The sequence below is a fragment of the Strongylocentrotus purpuratus genome, unplaced genomic scaffold (genome assembly GCF_000002235.5).
Source record: "Strongylocentrotus purpuratus isolate Spur 01 unplaced genomic scaffold, Spur_5.0 spur5_scaffold_3, whole genome shotgun sequence".
NCBI classification, from domain to species: Eukaryota; Metazoa; Echinodermata; class Echinoidea; order Camarodonta; family Strongylocentrotidae; genus Strongylocentrotus; species Strongylocentrotus purpuratus.
In genome coordinates, this window is record NW_022145609.1 from 3904835 (window position 1) to 3925870 (window position 21036).

Below are 21036 nucleotides of genomic sequence, written 5' to 3' on the forward strand. Positions count from 1 at the left end.
TGAACGCTCAAAAATACATGTACATGTACAGTATGTCCATTGGCTATATCAACCATATATTATGTACATAGTGCTGAGATAGTAAATACATTGGTATAATGTATACTCTGGAGGTGGATTCTAGTAGACAACTATTGACTTCTTTGGAGGGCATGGTTACTATGGTGATTATTCGCCCAACGTGATGTTGTAACTATACAATGCCCGTAGACAAAAGCGAGGGGCATAGTGCAATCTCAAGAACACCGAGGAGCAACATGTACATGTATTTTAATTTGAATAGTGACGTAAAAAATTAGCCGTAAATATTTGTTTAATATATCGTATTCATTGTTTGGATTCACCCAAAATATATCATGACAAAGTATTCCATTTAAAGTGTTTTTATTGATGGAGGGAAAGTTTAACAATCTGAAAAAGGGTGTGTGCCAACTGCTTGTTCCATTGTACATTTCATGCGTAGAAGTAGACCCGAGCAAAAGTTATCTTTGCCTTTAGTAATCAGTAATAATCATTGACCAGATGTCTCCAGTATAAACTTGAACTGTGTTTTATTTATTTCAGAGTGTGAAGGGGGAACCTTTGGTTTGGATTGTCTTAAGCAATGTCATTGTGCTCCAGAGGCTTGTGAGACAGAGAGAGGTCTTTGTAATGGACAATGCCATGAAGGCTGGATTGGACCGTACTGTCAAAGTAATTATACCCAGCATATATTGTATTCTGTTTTGTTCCCCTGTTCAGCCATCATTAATATGATTGTTATTCTTGTTTGTTGCAGACATTTGAGCAAAGTTCAAAAATACGTTGTACTGTTTGTTATGTATAAAGTCAAATTTATATTTTAATAAAGTTTCTCCTTCACCTTACACGCAGTAAGCGGAAGTTAAATGTAAAAAAAACAACCCTTTTCCCCTCCAAATGATTATCAGTTATTGGTTAATCTTTGTACGGTCAACCCTGTCTATAGCGATCGCCCAAGGGAAACACAAAAAGTAGTTGTTGTAGACAGGTGGTCTTTTTAGATAGGTCCGCGTAATTGATGGCCACCTTTTTAGCCAATCCTCAAATCTAACAAACCAAGTTTCTTTTTTGGTGTTTAAAAATAGTCAAAATAAAAATACAAAATTATTTACACTCCTTTTTTTTTTTTGGGGGGGGGGGTGGGGATTGTCCAGGAGCTTTTAATTTGTAGGCATATTAAATAATTATTTAAAAGAAATTAATGTACGCCCACTCACCAGGCCTCTCGCAGGCCAGCCAGTGGGCGAACAAGCGAGTCATCGATCGCGAACTTCATGACAATGACGCTCTATAGTTATGTTTTCAAAGGTCATTTTCGTAATGTAACCAAATTGAAATTGAATGTCTTTGTGAAGTGCCTCAATATAAATTATTTCATTCACCTGATAAGAATAATAGTATTTCAATAGACAAAATCCGAACTGCATACATTAGTTGTTGCCAGGTTGGACAAACATTATGGCTTGACCTACCTAGCAACACTAAATATATGCAGGCGCGGATACAGGGGGACCGAGCGGGCCTTGACCCCCCCCCCCCCCCGCAAAAAGGAGAGATAGAGAAGGAAAAGAAGGGAAAGGGAAAGAGGAGAGAAAGGGGAAAAAAGGAAAGGAAGAAGAAAAGAAAAGAGGGAAGAAGGAGATCGGGGAATGGGGGAGGGGGGGCAAAGGACTTGCCTCCCAGGCTGTTGCCTCGCCCCCCCCCCCCCTAATAAAAAAATGAAGGAAGGAAAGGGAAGGAAAAAAGGAAAAGAGGAAGAAAAAAAGAAGAAAAAGGAGGGATATCAGTTGCAATTTTCCCGCCAACAAGTTGGGGATCGGGGGGAGGGCAAATGGTCCTTGCTTAGTGGTTAATTTCTAATTCCATAACGGTGGTTTAACAATAATGCTGAAATGACATATTTTCCGAGATTTTTCCTCACTTTTAAGTAAATTATACTGTTTTATGCGTTTGTTGGAAAATGACAAATTCCTACATTTACAGCGAGGCAAGAAAATGCTTCTTAAGATGCCTACATGTCAGGGCCCGCGGAACAGCAGGGATCAGGATCCTCGAGCCCCCCCCCCCCCTCCTCCTTTTTTTGAAAAAGTATATTAAAGAGAAATAGAAAGAAAGAGAGCAAGAAAGAATAAATAGTTAACTACCGGTGTCACATTATAATGAGGTATCAAAATATACTCATCTGACCATGATTAAATGCCTAAAACCCCGAGGGCTCTGTCCCCTGGATTCCACATAGGGCCCTATGGCGGGCCCTTAGATGCTCATCTGACGGTAATTTAATGCTTAAAACCCCTGATTTCTGGGGGCTCTGCCCCCTGGACCCCACGCCAAATAGTGTCCTGCCAGTATCACAAAATAATAAGGTATCAAAAAATGCTCATCTGACCGTAATTAAACGCCTAAAACCCCTGAGCTTCCGGGGCTCTGCCCCCTGGACCGAACCAAGAGGCCTAAGGCGGGCCCCTTGATACTCATCTGACCGTAATTGAGTGCATAAAACCCTTAAGCTTCCGGGGGCTCCCCACGCCAATTAGTGACCTGCCAGTGTCACAATTAGGTATCAAAATAATGCTCATCTTACCGTAATTAAAATGCCTAAAACCCCTGAACTTCCGGGGTTCTGCCCCCCGGACCCCGCCTAGGACCCTAAGGCGGACCCCTGAATGCTAATCTGACAGTTAATTGTTGCCTTAAACCCCTGAGCTTCCGGGGGCGGACAAGGTATCAACATATGTTCATTCTACCGCAGGCGCGTAGCCAGGGGAACGGTGGGGTGGTCCCCCAAAAAACGCCGGCCAAAAAAAGAGAGGAGTGAAAAGGAAAAGGACGTAGGAAGTAAACTGAGTAGACAAAGAACATTTTTGAAATTCAGACAACGATTAAGATTCAAGAACGGTACAACGAATCGTCTTCTTTCTCTAATAATTTAATAAAACGTCGAAGCTTCCGCGCTTCACGCGGGAGAGGGGGGAACTGAATTTATACAAGGATTAAGAGTCGAGAACGGTACAACGAATCGTCTTCTTTCTCTATTGATTTAATGAAACGTCGAAGCTTCCGCTCTTCACGCGGGAGGGGGAACTGAATTTAGACAAGGATTAAGAGTCGAGAACGGTACAACGAATCGTCTTCTTTCTCTAATGATTTAATGAAACGTAAAAGCTTCCGCGCTTCGCGCGGGAGGGGGAAAATAAATTCAGACGAGGATTATTTTCGAGAGCGGTACAACGAATCGTCTTTTTTCTCTAATGATTTAAAGAAACGTAAAAGCTTCGGTGCTTCGCGCGAAAGGGGGAAACTGAATTTATACGAGGATTAAAAGTCATAACGGTACAACGAATCGTCTTCTTTCGCTAATGATTTAATGAAACGTAAACGCTTACGCGCTTCGCGCGGGAGGGGGAAAATAAATTCAGTCGAGGATTATTTTCGAGAGCGGTACAACGAATCGTCTTCTTTCTCTAATAATTTAATGAAACGTCGAAGCTTCTGCGCTTTGCGCGGGAGGGGGGATGACTGAATTGAGACGAGGATTAAAAGTCATAACGGTACAACGAATCGTCTTCTCTATCTAGGAACTTAATGAAACATCGAAGCTTCCGCGCTTCGCGCGGGAGGGGGACACTAAATTCACACGAGGATTATTTTCGAGAGCGGTACAACGAATTGTCTTCTTACTCTAATAATTGAATGAAACATCGAAGCTTAAACGCGCTTCGCGCGGGAAGGGGGGGGGGAACTGAATTTATACAAGGATAAAGAGTCGAGAACGGTACAACGAATCGACTTCTTTCTCTAATGATTTAATGAAACGTAAAAGCTTCCGCGTTTCGCGCGAGAGGGGGAGGGGGAACTGAATTTAGACAAGGATTAAGAGTCGAGAACGGTACAACGAATCGTCTTCTTTTTCTAATGATTTAATGAAACGTAAAAGCTTCCGCGCCTCGCGCGAAAGGGGGAAACTGAATTTAGACGAGGATTAAAAGTCATAACGGTACAACGAATCGTCTTCTTTCGCTAATGATTTAATGAAACGTAAAAGCTTCCGCGCTTCGCGCGGGAGGGGGAAAATAAATTCAGACGAGGATTATTTTCGAGAGCAATACAACGAATCGTCTTCTTTCTCTAATAATTTAAAGAAACGTCGAAGCTTCTGCGCTTTGCGCGGGAGGGGGGATAACTGAATTGAGACGAGGATTAAAAGTCATAACGGTACAACGAATCGTCTTCTTTCGCTAATGATTTAATGAAACTTAAAAGCTTCCGCGCTTCGCGCGGGAGGGGGAAACTAAATTCAGACGAGGATTATTTTCGAGAGCGGTACAACGAATCGTCTTCTTTCTCTAATGATTTAATGAAACGTAAAAGCTTCCGCGCTTCGCGCGAGAGGGGGAAACTGAATTTAGACGAGGATTAAAAGTCATAACGGTACAACGAATCGTCTTCTTTCGCTAATGATTTAATGAAACGTAAAAGCTTCCGCTCTTCGCGCGGGAGGGGGAAAATAAATTCAGACGAGGATTATTTTCGAAAGCGGTACAACGAATCGTCTTTTTTCTCTAATAATTTAATGAAACGTCGAAGCTTCTGCGCTTTGCGCGGGAGGGGGATGACTAAATTGAGACGAGGATTAAAAGTCATAACGGTACAACGAATCGTCTTCTCTCTCTAGGAACTTAATGAAACATCGAAGCTTCCGCGCTTCGCGCGGGAGGGGGAAAATAAATTCACACGAGGATTATTTTCGAGAGCAATACAACGAATCGTCTTCTTTCTCTAATAATTTAAAGAAACGTCGAAGCTTCTGCGCTTTGCGCGGGAGGGGGGATAACTGAATTGAGACGAGGATTAAAAGTCATAACGGTACAACGAATCGTCTTCTTTCGCTAATGATTTAATGAAACTTAAAAGCTTCCGCGCTTCGCGCGGGAGGGGGAAACTAAATTCAGACGAGGATTATTTTCGAGAGCGGTACAACGAATCGTCTTCTTTCTCTAATGATTTAATGAAACGTAAAAGCTTCCGCGCTTCGCGCGAGAGGGGGAAACTGAATTTAGACGAGGATTAAAAGTCATAACGGTACAACGAATCGTCTTCTTTCGCTAATGATTTAATGAAACGTAAAAGCTTCCGCTCTTCGCGCGGGAGGGGGAAAATAAATTCAGACGAGGATTATTTTCGAAAGCGGTACAACGAATCGTCTTTTTTCTCTAATAATTTAATGAAACGTCGAAGCTTCTGCGCTTTGCGCGGGAGGGGGATGACTAAATTGAGACGAGGATTAAAAGTCATAACGGTACAACGAATCGTCTTCTCTCTCTAGGAACTTAATGAAACATCGAAGCTTCCGCGCTTCGCGCGGGAGGGGGAAACTAAATTCACACGAGGATTATTTTCGAGAGCGGTACAACGAATTGTCTTCTTTCTCTAATAATTTAATGAAACATCGAAGCTTCCGCGCTTCGCGCGGAAGGGGGGGGGGAACTGAATTTATACAAGGATTAAGAGTCGAGAACGGTACAACGAATCGACTTCTTTCTCTAATGATTTAATGAAACGTAAAAGCTTCCGCGTTTCGCGCGAGAGGGGGAGGGGGAACTGAATTTAGACAAGGATTAAGAGTCGAGAACGGTACAACAAATCGTCTTCTTTCTCTAATGATTTAATGAAACGTAAAAGCTTCCGCGCCTCGCGCGAAAGGGGGAAACTGAATTTAGACGAGGATTAAAAGTCATAACGGTACAACGAATCGTCTTCTTTCGCTAATGATTTAATGAAACGTAAAAGCGGGAGGGGGGAAATCAATTCAGACGAGGATTATTTTCGAGAGCGGTACAACGAATCGTCTTCTTTCTCTAATAATTTAATGAAACGTCGAAGCTTCTGCGCTTTGCGCGGGTGGGGGGATAACTGAATTGAGACGAGGATTAAAAGTCATAACGGTACAACGAATCGTCTTCTCTCTCTAGGAACTTGATGAAACATCGAAGCTTCCGCGCTTCGCGCGGGAGGGGGAAACTAAATTCACACGAGGATTATTTTCGAGAGCGGTACAACGAATTGTCTTCTTTCTCTAATAATTTAATGAAACATCGAAGCTTCCGCGCTTCGCGCGGGAAGGGGGGGGGGGGACTGAATTTATACAAGGATTAAGAGTCGAGAACGGTACAACGAATCGACTTCTTTCTCTAATGATTTAATGAAACGTAAAAGCTTCCGCCTTTCGCGCGAGAGGGGGAGGGGGAACTGAATTTAGACAAGGATTAAGAGTCGAGAACGGTACAACGAATCGTCTTCTTTCTCTAATGATTTAATGAAACGTAAAAGCTTCCGCGCTTCGCGCAAGAGGGGGAAACTGAATTTAGACGAGGATTAAAAGTCATAACCGTACAACGAATCGTCTTCTTTCGCTAATGATTTAATGAAACGTAAAAGCTTCCGCGTTTCGCGCGAGAGGGGGGGAGAACTGAATTTAGACGAAGTTTAAGAGTCGATAACGACACAACGAATCGTCTTTTTTTCTCTAATGATTTAATGAAACGTAAAAGCTTCCGCGCTTCGCGGAGGAGGGAGGGGGAAACTCGCCCCTCCCTGCCCCCCCCACCCAATTACGTCACGGCTGGTCACTATTACATACCAATATTTGGCTCGCATAATTTTAAATTTGCCCCCTCCCCCCTAAGAAATCCTGGATCTGCGCCTGAGTTTATGCAGTTGCATTCTGACTATTGAAATACTACTATTCCTATCAGGCGAATAAAATAATTGGTATTGAGGCACTTCACAATGACTTATACATTACATTTGTTTACATTACGAAAATGGCCTATTGGCTCGTCCCTATAATTAAATGTGCAAGAAACCATATCCTGTCGGTTAATGTTTTGATTGAAGTTTGAATACAAGCTTGGGGTTGAGTTGATTTTGGTGTGTAAACGACCGTTTATAGGCTGCCGCTGTGCGAGCCGTATACAGCAGAGCGAGGGAACGAAATTGCTCAAGCGCTGCTGTTGCTGGTCGCTACATTTTCGGTGGCTAGCGGAAGCAAAATGAGTGGCCGCTGGTCGCGTTAGGGAGGTGGTCGTTGTTCACGGGCGCTTAACTACATGAAATCTCACAAGGGGGATTTTAAGTGGTCGTTATAGTGGAAAGACGTCAGGATTGATAAAAGTCGTCATGATTGATAAAAGTCAGTGGTATCACGAGCATGTATAGTTTGCATACCAGGATACCTTAAGCAATTTGACTTTTAACAAAATAATCAGATTGATATCATCTCTCGTTTATGTAACCTGCATGTACATGTACAAGTGTATTTGTGGGAGTTTTTTAATGATCTAGCCTATATAGTTATGGATCTAAATACTGATACAATGAAGTGACTGATCGAGTTGCAATCTTCTATTGGTGCAGACATGTATATTTGTATTGAATGTTTTGTATTTTTGCTTTGTTTTTGACAGGAATATCAATATTATAAGTAATTGTTCTTTCTTTCGAATGCAAACGAATCCATTCTGTTTTTTATGAATATCAGGATTGGTCAATGTCCTATAAAGTGCATGTGGGATTTGTTTCCCATACACTGTATGTATTGTTAGTTATTATTTCATAAAGCAAACAGATTATGTGTTTCAAATTGTTTGTATTAATTAATGTTCTTCTTCCTTATTTTTTTCGTCTTGGTTCTTGACAGGAATATCAAGATTGGTTTCAGTGAGAGTGAACCCATACCAACCATCTAGCTTCACATGTTATGTTGAGGGTATCCCACCTCCCGATGCATCCTCAGTTGACCTTTATCGACGTACTGGAAATACCTATAGCTGGACAGGAATCACCAGGAGATCAAGCACTGTCTCAGGGTCAGAACGAGCTGTTGTCTTTGATGTTGATAGTGTGTATCCACAGGAATATGGGGAATATGAGTGCAGTCTTACTGTTGCAAACATAGGTTATCCCAGTATGCCTATTACCAACCCAACCTATGGTGAGCAAACTGTGTGACATTGCTTTAATCAATTGTCATTATGTGAGATACCTGTTTAATAGGAAGTATGAATTTACTTTTTTTACATGCATTCTCAGTCATGTTGTCTGCATCCAGGTCGGCCGGGTTACAGGGGATTGCATCAGTTATGTTGTTGGAGGCTATGGGTTTTCTCGACTCTCGTGTCTATTGAAGAAGCAGGCACATGCCTTCCCTCGCCATGTAATAACAACAACAACACCACTAACAACAACAACAGCTGTTAAAACATAAATGACAACACAACTACACTACCAACCACCACCAACACAACAATAACAGCTGTAATAAAGCAATCTCAACAACAGCAACAACATCCTCAAAAGCTGTAACAACATCAACAGACATATATTTCAAAATATGTGTGAATCATTCAGTAATACCATGGACCTATTACGGATGGACATTCATCGTTTTCTTAACGAATTCATTGTGATTGTCTCCGTCAATGTCGTCTAAATAACATTCCGTTCATGTTTCTTCCCTTTGATCTCATGATGGTCACCGCCAAAAATCCGCGACAGAATCAAGACAGTGATTCTACACATGTTAGTCTACATGCGCAGAAGATAATTACTTGCCTAAATCATGGAAAATCGATGTGCAGTTCTGGCTTATAATCGAAAATTGTTGTTCCGTGTACTGTATTTTATTTTGAAAAACATGTTGATATACTAGATAGAGGTTATATTTGGATTGGTTGTGATTTAAAATCCCGTTTCCCCCTATTTCCTCATAATATTCCAGACTTACAACGCACGGGGCTTATAAAGATCATGGCCTTCTAATTGTTTTATAAGGTCACGGGTGTGTGCAAAAGTGTGCAAATCAGTAATTATACATTTAATATCACCACAATCGTCTGCTTTTCAACTTTGCTGCCCCCCCCCCCCTTGGGGATGTTTTTAGTTAAGACACACTCTTACAGAGCACACCATCCAAACAAAACCCAAGAGAAGGAAACTGCTCCTTTGTCAATGACCAAAAATGATTATGCAGTCGTTATTGTTAAAATAGCTGCATGTTCTCATTAAGATGCACATAATCAGAAGGCGGTGACTATCATTGGATCAAAGAAAGAATCACGTCGAATTTCCATCCGTAATAGGTCCATGGTAATACAAACAAATGGCTGAGCTTAGGGGGCATACTGAATAAACTACTGTCTATTAATATTAAAAGATACTAAATTACAAATTCATAATGACTTTTGTTGATCATCACATATCTTTTGACTTTTTGGTGTATATTAATGTCATATATGAATTTATCTATATATTTATATTACTTTTGTTTTACCTCAGTGCTAAGCTCCACCTCTAAAAAAAACCTCCAAAAGTAAATGACTTTTGTGACATCATTATGCCAGTCATTCATCAGTCAGCTAAATAGATGAACAAAAGACATTGGTACGTCCCTTCCCATCAACTGACCAACTGTTCACAAAAGACGGTGGTATGTCCTCACCCACTGAGAAACTTATTGCATTAGCATTGCATGCTTTCATATAAAAGCCCATTTAAACATTTCTTTTCATGGTGTTGCTTGGGTATTTCTGACATAGCAGCTGCCTAAAATGTAATTTAATTTTGTGAGTAAGCATTGTATAAAAACATGCAATGCTCTTGTGAACAGGTGGTCAGTTGATGGAAGGGACATACCAATGTCTTTTGTCCCTCTAGCTCACTGATGAATGACTGACATGATATGACATAAACTTACATTAAAAAGACAAAATATATGTGATGTATACATTATAATTACAGATCAACAAATGTCAACATGAATTTGTAATTTAGTAACCCTTTAACATGGAATGTATGTTCTTATATTGATATAGTTGTTTCTACATGCACGTCGCCATCTGTACATTGACCCATACATCAGCCCTGCATGTGAATTAATCAATGAACTTTATATTTTAATATGTGATATTCTGGGCTTATGTAGCACTTGATACAGCTACGATGTCTCTAAGAGCTTTACAATGTTTTGTGAACCCTGTCATCCGATTCAGGCTCGCTCAAACATAACGTATGCACATTCTCTGCATCATAATGGTAGCAGCTCTGTAAGATGTCAATATAGAATTCCTGTGTACTTTGGTGAATTTTATATACATATTGACTTGATGGAAGAAATTATATTATAGGTGTGTCATTGATTTTGACGGTATTTCAATAACTTATTATATTAAGTATTACTGTCTCTGTTTGTTTTTGTTCAGTTCTGCCAGTCATTGATATAGCACCAGTGATAGTGAGTACTACGTCAACTACAGTTGGTCTTCTATGGAATGCATGGTCTGAAGAAGATGACATAGGTGATTCTGCTCTGGTAGGATATGATGTCTTTGTAAAGAAGGATGGTGACTGGGATACCGATCAGAGAGTAGACCCACTCACAACATCAGCCATCGTTAGTAACCTGACACCCGACACAGATTACAGGTTTCGCGTAGCAGCAGTGAGGGAAGGAACAGGTGGAACAGGACCAGAGTCTCCTAGGAGCGACACAATAACTCTCTGTAGAAGTAAGTTATGCTCAGAAGAAAAATAATTGAGTGGGTTGGAGTTATACATTTGTTTACAGGTACATTGTTTTTGCGTTTTAGTATAAATTGATTTGTACATTTAGATGTACATTTGGGATATTAATGCCCTTTTCATTGATTGCATGCACTTTCCATTGAAATGGTTTTTACTTATCTAGTTTTTTTTTAGTAAAGTCTGTACAAAGAGATGTTTGTATTTTAAATGTTCCGTACATTCTATCTTTTATTTTTTTTATCTTTCTAAATTGTGACACCGACAATTTCTTTTACAAAGCATGCGTTTCCCTACAAATATGTTTATTATACCCTTTATTGTGTTTGGCTCAACGGTAGTTTCATGTTCGGCTTTTAATCTAAAACTACATGAAGTGTACCTGTAGAAGCAGTGCATGATTTTACTATGACGTGCATGACCATGTGATGTATTCATCTACTATATAGGTCCAAGCCATTTAGTATCTTGTGTATACTTTAAACCTTCAGAACCCAGTGCTTCTCCAACTGGACTACAAGTTGCAGCCATCAACCCTAAAGAGCTAGAGGTGACATGGGAGGTATGAACTGTTTTAAGAATAGAGCTTTGATCGCTTCGTGAAATGTAGTTGGATGAACAGACTCGTCCAGAGCACAAAATGTATAAATGTTACTAGTCATATTTTTTATTACATACAGGTAGAACCGCACCGTTATATGTGATATGACGCTGGTAAAAACACTTACAACCTTATTAAGATTTAATTGTACCTATTTTTTCGTCAAGATAATGTCAAATAAGAGCTCCTCCACGCCACTGATTATTTGTGAATATTTCTTTACGTACCTCAATAGTTGACTAAATTAAATAGATCTTGTGTAAAAAATAAAAAAAAATCAAAAGAGTTCCAATTTGTTTTGTTTGCTAGTTGCAAGTTAGAGCTGTTGGGTCTATGAAATGGAGTTTTTATTTTATTTTACAGAAGGAAGCAAATATAAATATGTTTTGTAATAAAGAGATTCTTGTTTAGCAGGACCATATAGCAGCTTCCTTATTAATGCGAAAAACTGTAGATTAAAAAAAAAAAATAAGATAACGGCTCATAGTTTTGTTTATTAGTGTGAAAGTAACTTCTTTTATGGGGTCTATTCGCTATTCGTAAGGACCGCTATTCGTAAGGTCCGCTATTCATAAGGACGGCTATTCATAACGTGGAAATTCTCGTACTTCCTGGTCCGCTATTCATAATGGTAAAAGAGGGTCACTATTCATAAAGAAATAAGGTTCGTTAATCATAAGGACCGCTATTCATAACGTGAGATGAGGGTCGCTATTCAAACTCATATTAAGGGTCATTAATCATAAGGACCGCTATTCATAATATGAAATCGGCGTCGCTATTCATAACACAAGAAGAGGGTCGCTATTCATAATACGAAATGAGGTTCATTACTCATAAGGGTCGCTATTCATAACACGAGAAGAGGGTCGCTATTCATAATACGAAACGAGGGTCGCTATTCATAATAGGAGTAGGGGGTCGCTTTTCATAATACGAAATGAGGGTCGCTATTCATAATACGAAATGAAGTTCGCTATTCATAATAGGAGTAGAGGGTCGCTATTCATAATAGCGACCCTCATTTCTTTTCATGAATAGCGACCCTCTTTCTGTGTTATGAATAGCGACCCTTTTGTAATATTATGAATAGGGACCCTTATGAATAACGACCCCGATTTTATATTATGAATAGCGACCCTCTTCTACTATTATGAATACCGACCCTCTTGTTTGATTATGAATAGCGGTCCTTATGAATAATGACCCTTATGAATAATGACCCTTTTCTCCAATTATGAAAAGCGGACCTTATGAATAGCGGTCCTTACGAATACCGGACCTTATGAATAGACAACCTTATGAATAGCGGTAGTTACGAATAGCGACATTGACCCTCTTTTATGTGGTTGTGCTGCATGTAATATGAATTTGCTTTTTAATGTTTCAGCACATCCCCTCGGAATCAGCAGAATGCAGGAGTGGCGTGACCTACTATACGATATACTACGCTCCCTCTGGTCTACCTTCTTCAAACTCTATCTTGGTTTTTCGTGACACTAGCTCCTACACGGTTAGAGGATTAGACACCTATCTGGACTATACCATTCAATTGACTGCATCAAATAAAGACGAGGAGGGTGACAAGAGCAGTGAGACTATCGTCAAAACGATTGAAGAAGGTTGGTGTTAATCTTAGGATGTATTTTTTCGTGAGAGTAAGGAAGTTGTTCCTTTGCTTTTTAAGTGAAACAGTTAATATTCCTGTAGATATTTTTGTTACAACCTTCGTCCAACATGATTTGTTTTTTCGGTTGATACTTCTTTTGGTTCATTACTTTCAGTTTCATCTAAAACTTTAATTGATCTTAATAGAGTGGGAATCATTCATTCTGCTAGCTTGCAAACTGTATGGTTCGTATACTGCTAATTCATTAAACTTAATTCGAGGACTACAGTTTGTTAGAATCAGACCTCGGTATAACTTCTTTGTTAAACTCAATGAGTATGTTTAATTCCAGCGTCGGGTTAAATGTTAGTGGAGTGTGGGCCAGCACGTGAGATATCAGAGGAGATCGAGAGCAATGAAATCTGTATATATATCTTTAGCAGTATTTGTATACTAAATTACTTTGCCAGCACAATATAAATCATATACATGACTCTTTGATGCATTAGATTACTATTTCCTTTATGTCATTACATTTTCATTGTGATTCAAACCCTAATGTAATTTCATACACAGTCGCTTTAATTGCAATTGAAAGAGATTTTTTTTTTTCTGGAATTAGACATTGTACTAACCTATTAAAACGATAGTAACCAAAGTAATTGATATTCCGGAATATCAATACACAAGTCTACCATATTTCAGCGTGACATTGTTATAAACCATTTTCTTCTAATCAGTCGCGCCTGCTCCTATCAATGTGGCTATACCACAGAGTACTACAAGCTCCTTCACTCTATCCTGGTCTACTCCTCTACCATCCAACATCAATGGTAACATCCAGAAGTATATCATCCGCTTCAAGCAAACTGATCCCGTACTTGTTGATGGTGACTATAAGTCAGAGGAAGTATTGAACGGTGCGTTTGAAGGAGAGCATACTGTGGTAGACCTACCCCGTGAAATCAACTATACAGTTCAGGTAAGATATCTTGATATCAATCCTTAGGACCCAACGTTTAAGGGAATATTCAATCTCTTCATATTTTAGTACAAGCTTTTCCTATTTAGAACATTTTAGTTTGAGCTGTTATCCTAAGCGTTTTTGGAGAAACTATATAATTTGGGATGAAATTACGAAGTGATTCTTTTTTTTTTAATTGTGCCATTTATGTAGCAAGCATTCCCCAATTACATGCATGATACTGCATTACACGAAATTACATTTGAATGCTTTAATAGCATCTAAATACATGTATTTAACTGTTGTTATGCGGTCGCTTATGATAGTTGTATTTTCTCCAGGACATGAATATCTATAATTAAGATTGAAACAATTCTTTTGTGTGTCTTGTGTGTGGACGATGTTTGTATCGCCGTTATTACTACAACACTATATTCTTATTTTCATGTTTGTCAGGTCCAAACTGTCAATGGAGCTGGTTCTAGCAATTGGTCCGAGCCCGTGAATGCAAAGACCATCCTCTCAGGTAAGAGCATGAAACAAATTAAACTTGTTTTACCCTGACTGTCATACTTAAAAACATTGTGTAGGTAATGTGGTTTTCCAAAGGATGTAAAAGTAAAGTGCATTCGGCATTTTAATTAAGTGTTCCTTTATATTCGTGTGTTCTATATTAGTCCTGTTCTTTGTATGGATGCTTTTATGCGATTTATTTTTCCTTTTTTCATACAAGTGCGCCTTGAGCATTTGATTTCTAGAAAATAACGCGCCTTACAAATCTCATGTATTATTTTTATTATTAAATACTAGCTACATGTCAAACTAAAGTCAATTTGTAACCTTCATAAATATGTATATAGGTTCGTAGCTTCTCAGCGTTGTTTACATATTCATCCTAATATTACTCCTTATTCTCTGTTTAATTGGCTGTAGAAATGAAATGTATTCATTTTTCTAAAACATTTCTTTATTACAAGTTTTTGTGAAACTTTATGAAACGATAAGAAAAGTTGTCATTCATGGAAGTAAACCCACCAAAAAATGCAATCAATTATCAATAATTCATTGAATTTCCCCCCGGTCCCCAACAGAAAAAAATCTTTTGTGTGCCCATGCTTTGAGCCATAAAGCATGGCCGTCCAGATAATTTTGTTATGTTGGGGACCGGGGTAAAATGCAATAAATTATTGTGTTGTCGTTAAAGGCTGCAATAGCGAATATTTACATGTTCAAACTTGGGTACCGCATAAATCATTCCTCGACCCTCTCATTGTTTGTTTATTTATTGATGATGCGTGTAATTTGAATCTGCATTCACACTCAAAAAGATATGTTTATGTAGATGATACATTTATATTTAATAATGATGTTAATTTTACTCAAGTTGAGATTAATTTACAGGATGATTATGATCTTATTGATAAATGGTTTGAAATTAATGGCATGCCTATACACCCGACTAAAACAGAGGTCAGTGCTTTTGGCTCTAAAAGAAAATTGTCTAATAAAGTTTTGTCAGTGAAATATAGAGATAAACTGATTGAATATGTTGATACTACAAAATATTTGGGAATGACATTATACTCACAGTTGTCAAGGTCAAATCCTTGTTTTAAATGTTTGTAGTAGGATATCACGGCGTATAAATAATGGTTAAGTCATAAAGTCCTTGTCAATCTGCATTACTCCCTTACTTTAACCTATATCGACTACTGCTGTACAGCATGGGGAGGGTGCTCAAAGAATTTAGTACCAGTATTGTGTCCTCACATTTAAAGTCATTACGAAAACAGTTTCATTGTACATGGAATCGTTGGTCACTATACGCCAAACCCCCAAAATGTCAAGTAGTTATGAATGTGTTATAATCACTTGGTTGTAATCGTATATCACTTGTTTAGTTTTTTCTTTACTTGTGTAACTCACGCAATGTTATTGTTAATATATGTCAATTATCATTTGTATATTGATATTTTCTAATATTTCATGTGAGACTTTTTTTTTAGGGGGGGGGGGGGGTTCGTGTATTTTTATGTTGCAGCAGGGCGTCATTGTAAAGTATTTTTTAACTGAATGACGTACCCTGCTCGATAAAATAGACATGAATAAATAAATGAATAAACAAAATCAACAAAAACTTTGTAAAACGGACCAACAAAATGTATACCTCATTACAGCATAATTACATGTATGTGATTTTTGTTTGTGCTAAAGGTGATGATAATGGTTCCAGGAAACCACTAAGTGCTGTGATAGGGGGTGTGATAGTACCCATCGTTCTCATCGCAATACTACTAATTACTTTGGTGATGTATAGAAGGTAAGTTAACTCAACTACAGTAGAACAATTAAAAGTGAAGTCCATGCCACTATATGGTAACATTTTTACAAATATAGATATGAATTTATTTATCTAAAGGGAGCCAAAACGATAATTGATAAAGCGATTACAAGATTATCCTATTCTAAAGGCCCTTAAAATACAGTATATTCATACAATGAATGGTTTATAATGATTTTGTTTTAAATGTTATAAGGGACATCCACAATCATACGCAGTGAGCTGTTATGCTCATCAGGGACCATTCCCACCTCACTTTTATCTGAACTTTGTGTGCGTGTGGGTGTATGTGGGGGTGCGCGCGCGTGTGTGTGTGTGTGTGTGTTTGCGTATGTGTGTGTGAGCGTGCGTGCGCGTGTGCGTGTGTACCTGAATCTCAATGGTATTACAAAGAAGGAGGAACTTAGTTCGTTTTTTTTTATTGAATTTCACTTCCAGGATCAAACAAAGACGTTTAGAGACTGAACCAGCCGCGTCCCCACCAAACAATGCACGTGAGACCTCATCAAAGTATGAGAACCCTGTATTTGATGACTCAAAGCAAGACCCCAATACCTACGAAAACCCGAATGCTGATACCCATGTCTACCAAGATCTTAATACAGATACCCCAAACTACCAGAATCTTACCGACACCCATACGTATCAAGATCTAAAGAAACCCAACACCGACGTTACCTATCTAGAACCCATAACATCAGATCCGGGAGACACTTACGAAGAAATATAGAGGCAGCCCTAGCGAGGCAGAGGCTTGGGTATGGTGCCAGCATTGATACACGCTGGATCAATAATAATGAACATGTTATGCAATACACAGAGTTGGTAATATTTATCATGATGCTCATACTTCCTTACTATGTGCTCATACTACGGTAGTACACTATTTCAATTGTTGCAAGAACTATAACGAGACTTAAACAGCTACTTTCAAAATGTTATAGAAACAGTAAATATCTTATGTGGTTTTTATATCCTGGTACTTGGTTAGGTAATCCATTTGGCAGCTCACTCATGAAGCTATACTGGGATGGTAGGTGATCATGAGGCGAGTAACTACAATATCACTTCTAGTTTGTAAATTAAGGGATGAAAGGGTAAATTTACGTCTAATTTCGTCAAAGTGATTGTCATTTACAATGCAAAAATGCCACTTTTCACTGATTCAATATTTGTGTACAATAATCTTTTTTATCTGTTTTTCACTTCAAGCTGTGTAACATTTCTTATCGTCAGGTTATAGATATGTTTTGTACAGATTGGTTAAACGTGTAGATTATATAGATTTATTCAGAATCTTGAGCCGAAGGCAGGATAAATATCTTGTTGTAAACTTGTGTAAGAATATATATTATTCAGTGTTAAGGTTTATTACCCGCCAGCACCATTGTCGAAAAAATCAGTATGATTTCTTTAAAACACGTCGGTCACCCTTTTGCCCAGGTAACGCATGGATAAAAGCATGATAGACAGTTCAGCCTTCGCTTGCTTTCTTCACCTTTCTGCCAGTCACCCGTTTGCCACACGTGCAATTTTGCACCAATCAATAGGCACCCATTTGCGGAATCATTACTTTGTGCAACACAATCCGGCGCTTTGTAAAATAAACTAATTTCTGGTAATGATTCCGTGACAACAATTTTAATACTGGTACAGAATGATGTTGCACTGCAACTGTTAAAAATTCCTAAAGTGGAGCAGGGGTTTAATTGTGTTGCATGAAAAGAGTTAACTAGTGAAATAACCTGTGATTAATAAATAAATGCAAAGTGACACCTAGACTTTTCAGGGGGGGGTTCCAAGAGGGGATGCCGAATCTGCCATTATCCCTCCCAACTTCAAAATATTCAGACCAGCCTGAATAGTAATTGAATGCAGGTAGTTCATTTGTTCTGAAGATCAAGATATCTTTCTCTCTCTCTCTCTCTCTCTCTTTCCTTCTCTCTCTCTCTCTCTCTCTCTCTTTCTCTCTTTCCTTCTCTCTCTCTCTCTCTTTCCTTCTCTCTCTCTCTCTTTCTTACCTTCTCTCTCTCTCTCTCTCTCTCTCTCTCTTTATCTCTGTTTATCATGTCGGTCACTCCGTCTATCATGGATGTTTAAGTATTTAAGAGGTGAACAAAGTGCTTGGAAATTTTTGTTTAAAATATTGGATCCAAAAAAATTGAGGATTTGCCTCTTTGTTTGCATTTTAATTACAAAAAAAGCAATATGTGTTGTTGTGACAGTTGCACTTGAAATTACTTTATCACCCAATTCATTTGTTTCTTGTACTATTGATGCATGACATGAATACATATATATTTGTAATAGCACTTCCTCAGACAAAGTGCCTAGTGTAGCGCCATATATTGATGTTCACTTGATATTAAACACTCAGAAGGCTACATGAACATGGTTGTGCTGAGGTCCAATAATCCCCTTTTTGCCGCTTAAAGGCTCGGTCACACAGCCTTTCGCGTCTGTATCGCGGGTAAAATTTCGCGATTTTTTTTTTGCCCGCGGTTGCACGTGGTGGAAAATGTTCAAAATTGGCTTACCCGCGGTTTACCCGTGGTATGCCCGCGGAACAGACGCCGGCGACTGTTCCGCGTCCTTATCGCGGGTGAAGCGCGGCGGTACCGCGGCCTACCACGCTTACACGCGGTACACACGCTAATGCACGTGATAACAACGCGGTACAGACGCGGAACAAACGTGCTATGACCGTGCTCCACCCGCGATTACCCGCTAAAATTTCGCGTCCAATTCCGCGTGTAACCACGTCTTAACCGCGGCCGTAGCACGTCCTAGCACGTTCGTTCCGCGTCTGTACCGCGTCTTTACCGCGTGTGTACCACGTGTACCACGTGTACCGCCCGCGATTACCCGCGGTCTAAATTTTTGGGCAGCCCAAAACTTTTTCGCGCGGCCAACCGCGTGTGAATTTCTTACCGCGTGTAACGACGGGTAAAGTACGGCTGTATCGCGTCTTTATCGCGACCTCAAAGCGTCTGCTTCACGGGCAGAAATTTTTGGCCGTGATTCGGCCGCGATACGCCCGTGGAGGGCTGTGTGACCGGGCCTTAAAGGAGATTTAAAGTCGCAATGTTGTCTTTAAGTCAGGCAAAGAGGTTAGTTTTGTTATATATTTAATGTATTTCTACGTATTTTCGAAACATAAAATGGATTTTAGTGTGCATGTTTTGAACTACATACTGAGAGATGTTAATGTTTGCAGTATGTAATGTAAAAAATACAAGCCCATGCTGGTTTAATAATATATGTACATGTACATTACCTTGTATCAAGAACAAAGATAACAGTAAAGATACTGCCAAATACTTTGAAAATATATTATGAGAGTGCTGAAGCACTAAGGAGAGATTTGGAATTTATTATTGTCTAGTTAATTGTTTAACCAAGCTATAGTGAAGCCTAGTTGAGACACTCGTATATACATTCACAGATACACAGATCCCAGATACAACTGACCACCTTTTCCTGGTTTGTCATAAGGTTTCGCTTTTTTGGAAGCTTGTATTCAAATTAATTTATACTTCGTTTAATTTTAAAATCTTTATAAACAAAAAAAAAATCATTTAATAGGTCATAGGTCTCACTCATTATCACACTCTCTCTCTCTCTCTCATTCCTTCTCTCTCACTCATTATCCCTCTCTCTCTCTCTCTCTCTCTCTCTCTCATCTCCTTCTCTCTCACTCATTCCTTCTCTCTCACACATTATCCCACTCTCTCTCTCTCTCTCTCTCATTCCTTCTCTCTCACTCATTATCCAACTCTCTCTCCCTCATTCCTTCTCTCTCACTCATTATCCAACTCTCTCTCCCTCATTCCTTCTCTCTCACCCATTATCCCACTCTCTCTCCCTCATTCCTTCTCTCTCACTCACTATCCCACTCTCTCTCCCTCATTCCTTCTCTCTCACTCATTATCCCACTCTCTCTCTCACTCTCTCTTATCTCTCTCTCTCTCTCTACCTCATCTCTTTCTCTCTCACTCATTATCACACTCTCTCTCTTTCTCTCACTCTCTCTCTCTCTCTCTCTCTCTCTCTTCCTGTCTCCCTCCTACCAGCTCTTACTCCTTCTGTTCCCTTCACTCAATTCTTCTCTATTTCCCTACTGTTTACCTCCGCTTTATTTTTACTACAATTATTTATATTTTACAGTAATTGCATAATGTTCCAAGTAACACAACAGATGTTTAATTCCAACAAACATATGTCCTCAAAATTATTGTTAAAAATGTAGTAACATGATGTGTACATACAAGTCATTGATTTACATCAGAAGCGTGGATGTGTGTGTGTTTATTCCCCCCCCCCTCTCCCCCCCCCCCCCCCTTCTCTCTCTCTCTCTCTCTCTCTCTCTCATTATGAAGAAAGGGAGAGAGTAACTGTGTTATAGTACACAAAATCAGATGACATGTGCTCCATTGTCTATCCAGGGTATGTGATCTATCTCCTATCTCCTGCACGAGTCCCTTCTAAATTCATGTTTAACCCTAGTCCCAACTCTGTACCTTAACCCAAACCTCTGCATAATGGTAACCCAATCACAATGCTAACCCTAACCATAAATGTCACCTAAACAAATATCAGGTTACCACGAAAGAATTGAGATTTATCTTTTTTCTTTATTATTCATGCAGTGTAATAACATTCTATATATAAATATATATAAATGTCTAGATAACATACACAGCCTAATAAATTCAAACTAAGATCTTTTGTTACTCAATGAATATGTCACCTATAGAATGTAGACAAAAGCAACAAATTAGTAAAGCTTGTTTAGCTTGTGAGAATGTATTTTGCTTAGTCCATCTACCAATTAGAAAAGTAATCATCTGTGACAATTTGACAAGAACCAATTGCATGTCCATGATTTTGTAGAAAAAAGGAATGCGATTTCAACCATGAGC

The 21036-nt window shown here is 39.1% G+C and overlaps 1 protein-coding gene across 1 annotated transcript; it reads left to right on the top strand.

The window, feature by feature from the left end:
• Positions 1-570: 570 nt before the first annotated feature.
• Positions 571-16959, top strand: LOC105441731 (receptor-type tyrosine-protein phosphatase T-like). Its single transcript, XM_030995662.1, has 9 exons — positions 571-693; positions 7721-8014; positions 10281-10586; positions 11091-11161; positions 12591-12822; positions 13550-13791; positions 14230-14299; positions 15988-16093; positions 16553-16959. Exons 2-9 carry the CDS (start codon positions 7990-7992, stop codon positions 16842-16844), a joined length of 1344 nt encoding a protein of 447 aa, XP_030851522.1. The 5' UTR covers positions 571-693; positions 7721-7989; the 3' UTR covers positions 16845-16959.
• Positions 16960-21036: the final 4077 nt, after the last annotated feature.